The sequence below is a fragment of the Brugia malayi genome (genome assembly GCF_000002995.4).
Source record: "Brugia malayi strain FR3 genome assembly, contig: Bm_v4_ChrX_scaffold_001, whole genome shotgun sequence".
Classification (NCBI taxonomy): domain Eukaryota; kingdom Metazoa; phylum Nematoda; class Chromadorea; order Rhabditida; family Onchocercidae; genus Brugia; species Brugia malayi.
The window spans coordinates 980,679-987,964 of NW_025062479.1; the positions used below are offsets into that span (position 1 = coordinate 980,679).

The window sequence follows — 7,286 nt, forward strand, 5'->3', positions numbered from 1 at the left end:
CTATTTGCATGTATGAACAAGAACTTTCTCCGTGCATGTCTTGCATTTCACGGAGCAGCACCAAACAAACTTGCAATGACACTGCACCGTACGTATTTCCTCTTTTGTATTGTAGCCACGGCCACAGCATAACAGATCACAACTATCTGAATTAAGTGATGATTGATTACATTCTCGACCATGTGTACCAAGAATACCTGGAAAAATTACATTGTTTACAAATTTGATATGCTAAGATAAGTGTATAAATTATAATTAGAAAGTTAAATAGTACTTCAGTGATTAAAAAGTTTAACATAATAATTCTTCCAATAATATTTTTTTTTATAATTCTTATCAAATTTGCTTAAAAAAAAAAAACGAGATTTAGAGGTTGAAATTTTTTTTAATCAATAGTTCTTCTATAAATATGATTGCTTTTATTTATTTCTTTTTTTTTTACAATACTGTGCAAAAATTAAAATTTTGCAAATAATGTATTGTTATTAATTTCAAATAATTTTTTCCTAGTTATGTTTAAAATTGAAATTTTTTTTAAATAAATTAAAAAAAAAAAAGGAATTTTACCTTCAGCATCATTCCGCTCACAGTAATTCGGTGATTTGTTAATATAAGCGATCTCGTTTCCACGTAACGGTTTTTTTCTTTCTGAACGTTCTTTCCTTCGTAAACGTTTTTTTGCCCTTTTTGCTACCTTTAATTTTTTATCACTCATTGTCAACATTAATTGTAAAAATCCAATTTTTTATTCCACTAAAACAATTACATATTTATTTTAAAAAAGTGCAAATTTCTTGATAAATTTAACAACGATAATTTTGCTTTTGTTTTTTGTTTTTTGTTTTTTTGTTTTTTATGTATCCGGAATTAGTTATTGTTTGAACTAAATTACAAACTATCAAATATAGTTGCCCGGTTTACAAGTAACATTACTTTCAAAAAATTTCGAAAATCAATAGCCGATAATTTCTTCGTATTTTTGCTGAAGTGATGATATCATTATAATTTATCGCTTAGTTTTCGATAAATTTTTCTTACTTTTCAAATTACAATCAATAATTTGTCACTTTTGATCAGATTAATAATTTTGTTTACCGTTTTATTTGCTAAACAAAATATGTACTATAATTTCCTGTCTATATCTTAATTACCAAAAGTTTATTATTCTCACTAAATATATAATCACTAAAATTATTATTTTTAGAAAAAATTACAATTTTCTTCGTTTGTATTTCAATCTTTTCTTTTTCTCTTTTTCTTTTTGATTTTTTAAAGAAATTCTATTTTAAAACTTACACTGATAACAGTTCATCACTTTTACATTTGCAATTATTCACATTTTGAACATAATAATTTTGTTAACTATGAGAGAGAAAGAGAGAGAGAGAGAGAAAAAAAAAAAGTGAAACTCACAGATTGATTCATTTGATGAATTACATACAAATGAAATAATTTACTCATCAAATTTAAATATTTCAAATTATAAATGAAACAATGATACCTGAACAGCAAAATGATTGTAGCGTTGTTTTAGCATTTCACCAATTTCTGCAAACCTAGGCATTTGTAGCCAACAAGTTTTGAATTCGCATGAACCACTTACACCGTGACATCGACATTGTTTACGCATATTTTGAACAATTGCCTAAAATAATTCAAAAATTTCCGTTATTTTCTTCATTTTTAATTTATTTAATTTACATTTTAAAACTTACATAAATTAATAATTTATTAATATGTATTTTATATATGTAAAATGTAATCTAACGTACTTCACGACCAACAAAATTATTATGAAGATTCATCAGATGTCTTATATCACGATCTTTCTCATATTGTTCTCGTTCAAAACGATCCAGAAATTGCTTTGCAAAATGAACACCATATTTGGAATTATCCGAACAACCACCCCATGAGAATTTCTCACGTCCTATTGCACTTGCGTGATCCTAAATTTTTGATTTTTGTATTAGAATATATTTATCATTTTATGCATCAATAATTAAACGTTGCTGGAATTCAAAAAGGATCAAACAATTTGTAAAATTTCCATAAATTATTCTTATTCGCAAGTTTAATGCTAATTTAACTTTATCATAGAGTAATGATAAATTATCTAACAAGAATGACGAAGAAAACTTAAAATATATCAATGAATATTTGTGCACTAGAAGGTGAAATTTTTAAATTTTATATTAAAATGTGTCAAATCGTCTTTTATTGTTATTGAAAAAAAAAATCAGTTTCTAAGACAAACAATCGTATGTTATCATCGTTTTCTTTCTTTTTTTTTTTTTTTGCAATACACATATTCACGTTTTCAGTATTTTAAATATTCGAAATTCCAGAATTTCGGAAGGAAGGAAAAAAAGAAATAAACCAAATCTGTATATCGTTGTCCACCAGGTTGACTGTCACAACCGCATTCCGTTAAATTACCAGCACTGCATCCTTTTGTAATTGCATGTACAATACCAGCGCTTGCAACGGCTGAGATAAATGCCGTCTCTCTATTTCCTGTCAAGCGAAAAAACAAAAAAACATTGTTTAAAATCTAAATTTATTTTTCAAAAATAAAAAATAAAGTCAAAATTCAAATAGTTTGAAAATGAAATAGCTTGAAGTTTAATTATATAAAAGTTCATTTCTCAACATACATACCAGCTCGAAGTGTTTGTCCTAGCAAATCCTGAAAACCATTTGTTGTTACGTTCGAATGTTTACTTATCCTTTCCGAACAATTCCATCTGAAAACTTCAACATTTAATTTATTGCTTTATTTTCCTTCGTTGAAGTTTTCATAATATTAAATAATTTTAAATACCTAATTAATTCCAAATACCAGCAAATTCATTTGTAAATTTCAAGTATTTCGTTTTTTTTTTTTTTGTTAAATTAAACTTTGTGAAATTTCTCAAATTCACAAAATGATAGAGTTTAGTGAAATTTGAATAACTACAATGCATTTAAAATTATTTATTTCACATTTATGTTTACGATTACTGTGTTGCTAAAACATTGTTATTCATCAAATGTTCGATGAATAATTTTATATAAATGGAGTATAAGAACTAAAAAAATTAACTGACATTTTCAGTTATTGTGCTAGTGTTTGCCTTTCCTCCCTTCCTTTTTTTTTTATTTTGCAAAAATATTTAAAACAAAATGAAACCTTTCAAATTTGAATTGTGCTTGACATTCAACAACTGAATCTCTTGCACCACGTCCAATAGATGGAATTGCAAACGGATGCTATAAAAAAAAAAAAAGTTGGAAATTCATTCGTACTTTTCCAGTTCTCTAATTAGCAATACCTATTAAAAACTAATTCAGTAAGATTTCTTTTTTTTTTCTTTAAAGAAAAAAAAAAAACAAAATTAAAATAGGCATGCATATAAGTGACTGAAATAAAAGTTACGAACTTAGAAATTTTTAATAAATGTAACTTAAATCACCATTTGTTATTATATTTTATTAAATAACAAAAGCAAAGAAAAAAAAAAGAAACCAATATTGTTCAGTTGCATTGGTGTATTTAAGATCGAATTTATTGAAATTAATTAATTTCATATAAAAAAAAGTATTTAATAGTACATTGTTATCTTATCAGATAAATGATCAATGCTCATGCTAGATTTGTCAGCAAAAGTGAAACTTGAAACACAATAATGTATTTTGTAGAAAAGTAGACATCACAGTTTTAATTAATAAACTTTTAAAAATTAATACATCATATCTTCTTAAGATTATGCTAAAATTCGTCTATTCTTAATAATCACTTTAACAATACGAATTTAACTTCGATGTAATGCTTTACATTAAAAAATATTTATCAGTTCAAAAGATACTTATCAGTTATCAACATTTGCTTTTATGTAAAAAGAGAAGAAAGAAAAAAACAATTTACCTGTTGACAAATGCTAATTTGAGCTGGATTTAAACCTAATAATCGCTCACACAATGTTCGATATTGTTGCTTATCAAAATCAGATGCTGCATGAAATGCTGGCGAATACTGTGCTGTCGATGATAATGCTAGCGATCTGTACTGTTTCACAAATACTTTTGTTAATTACTATTTCTTAATTAAGGTTCATTTATGTTTTGAATTTTTAAAAATCGTTTTTAATAAACTTATAAAATTAATTTTTTTCTTAAAAAAAAAAAAAAAAAAAGAGAAAAGAAACGAAAAAAATATTTAATATAAAGTAATTTAATTTATTTTTCAAACAAATATATTTATTAATAAATATATTTTTTTTTGCTTTTTTTTTTTTTTAATTTTGAAATGAAAATAAATAAATAAATAACTTACAACCAATTGTAGTGTTGAGCTGATACGATATTCAGAAGGATAGTAAATATTGTTAAGCAGTAATTAAGAAATATCATTATATGAATCATTTTTATCCTACCGTTTGATCCCCTCAACAGTGATCAAATATCAGCCTCATAAAACTTCGTCGTTAGCTTTGTACATTCTCATTATCATTGTTGACTTGATAAAACTAATAAGTTTTCGTCCTTCTCTTTTTTTTTCTTTTTTGTGTGTGTTTTCGTCAATATCTCAGCTTTTTTTTTTTTTTTTTTGTTTTCTCTTGTTTAGTTTTGTTGAAATTCTGTGAATTTCAAAATTAATTAGTTGTCTGCACTAATTCAAATCAATTGTTAAATGATACAAATTGAGTACGGTAAAATTAACGCATATACTAATTCAGTAAGCCATACGAACGTAAACATTCCGGAAACAAGTTTTTCCAGGTGAATAGATGAAAAGTAATCAGTTCGAATGAATGAATTTCTTCTTTCACTTTTCGCTTATTCTTTTCTTTCCTTTCGTTTTTTTTTTCCTTTTCTTCTCTTTTTTTCTTTCTTTTTTTTTTTTTTCTTGTGATTGTTGTTTGTTAATAGTGAAAAAAATGTGAAAGATTGGATGATTGAATTGAAGAATTAATACTTGGGTAAATGTTAGTTGACGTCTTGGAAGGTTATTGAAGAGCTATTTTGGACTGTCCAACAAAATACGGCTCATTTACATTTATTGCCCATTTCTCGTTTAAATGAACCGTCACCAATAAATTGAATGGTAGATGGTCGATTGTAGTTCGTCCTATTTTGTCCTTTTCCACTTTACAAACCTTTTCCGCCTCTTTACGCCTATATTTTTGTCCTCCAATAGTAGCAAGAGATGAAAGTGGTAGTAAGAAAAAGTAACAGCAATGATAGCAGAATCTTGCACAAATTACCGTAACAATGTTCCAATCCTAAAAAATGTTGTTGTTTAGATATGTATATATTTTTTTTGTTGAATAAAAATATTACATAATAAAAAAGAAATAAAAGAAATAATTCATCATAAATGTTAAACCTATTGTTGAAGAAAGAAAAATGTTAATGTTGTTCTAATTTTCATTAGCTAAAATATCAATGCAATAACTTTGTTATGGTGAAAAAAAAAAAAAAAAAAAAAAGAGACGAAAACGAAAAACTTTTAAGAATTATCAAAAATATGTGATCAAATTTGATAAATATTTTAACATTTAAAAGAGAAATGTTAGAGAAAACGATAGGAAAAGCATATGGAAATGCTAATTTGATAAAAATTATTGAAAAATAATAATTAGTTAAACTTAATGTTGTTTGTGAAAGCTTCATAACAAAAAAAAAAAAGAGAAGTTTTTTTTTTTTTTTGCAACTATTAGAATGTTTATTCCTTTATTTTAATTATTTTTTCTAATGACATAATGATGATATGACCTAGTCAGCTGTTTCCAACAATAACATTTATTGGTTAACTTCAACCTAGAGTATCAGGATAAACCGAGAATAGAAATGAGAATATCATTGATATGTACGAAAGGAACAGGAACAGGTAGATGAGAATAATACAAGCTGTTATCAAAATATACTATCATTATTTGTAGATAAGATCACCTAAAAATATCATCTTAATCATTCATTGATAAATTTCAATGAAAGTAAATTAGAGAAAATCACTAAAGTAATGTTCTCTTTCTCTTTTTTCATTTTCTCTTTCATTTTCTTTCTTTTCTTCCTCCTTCTCAGGTATATCTCTAAGCATTTTACAAAATAAAAAAATTCTATCTTCTCAAATTTCTTATAATTATTTTGAACAATTGAGCTAAAAACGATAAATGACACATTTGAGTTAAAAATCGCAACATCTGCTACCAATTCCAATCCTTTTCTTATTGTTAATAATAATTGTTCGATCAAATTACGGTAATTTGACATAAATCTTAAATGCATACGATATAAATTTTACAAATTTATTTCTATTTTTTTGTTATAATTAGTAAAATTGTTAACACACATATCTATGCATTTCTTTTTTCTTTTTCTTTTTTTTTTAATAAAATTTGTTAATTATAAAAGAAATATTAGTAAATTTTAAATGTATAATATATGTAAAATAATGATAATAAAATTTTATAAGATAAAAATTTACGAATTAAAATTTCTAATTTTCTATTATGCATACTAGGTGATAATATAATTATAATAATATTGATTGATATTTGAAACATGGAAAAATGATAAATTTTGGAGATTTTAAAAATGTTTATAATTAAAAGCTAACACAAAAATCAAAGTTTAAAGGATTGAAAAAAAAAAATAGATCAACAAAGGAAACTTTATTGTTGGCTAAATAAGTGTTGGTATAATGTAAATATTTTTTAATAATTGGACTAATTGAATGTTTATTTTTTTTTTTTTTTTTGAGTAATAGACAAAATTTTCAAATCTTTTGATTTAGTAAAATTAAGATTTAAAAATTGTTTTTTTCAAAAAATTTTAACTCGCAATTTCAACATATAAAACTATTTTCAATTACAATTCAATAGAAAAAAAAATGGAAAATTATTAATAAGAAGTTAACTTAGGCTATGATAATTGACATTTGTAATGATATACCTGTTAAGTATTAAAATTTGAACTTATCGAATATAGAAATGAAAATAGAAATGGAAATAAATCAAAATTTCAAGTAACTGTGTAAAAAGAATGAATGTTTTTGGGACAAATATTTTATAGGTGATAAAGATGGAAGAAATTTCAATGATTCATAAAAATTTCTTGATTTCAATAATCTAAAGCAATAACATAATCATATCAAAACATAATTTAACAATAATCATATTTTATTTATCTAAATCTAAACGATATTCATTTAATATTTTCAAATTTTGCTGATTAATCAAATTCAAATTTGTTAAGCAATGAAATGAAACGAATGAATTGATTCAATAAAATAATATTATAAC

At 24.3% G+C, this 7,286-nt stretch overlaps 1 protein-coding gene across 1 annotated transcript; it reads right to left on the reverse strand.

Moving 5' to 3' along the window:
- Positions 1-4,404, reverse strand: Bma-egl-20 (wnt family protein; the record flags this gene model as incomplete). The annotated part of the gene is made up of 9 exons (XM_043073184.1): positions 1-197; positions 568-694; positions 1,502-1,645; positions 1,773-1,949; positions 2,381-2,517; positions 2,662-2,747; positions 3,173-3,252; positions 3,908-4,043; positions 4,316-4,404. The coding sequence occupies 9 exons, from the start codon at positions 4,402-4,404 to the stop codon at positions 1-3; spliced, it is 1,173 nt and encodes a 390-aa protein (XP_042929118.1).
- Between the last annotated feature and the right edge of the window lie 2,882 nt (positions 4,405-7,286).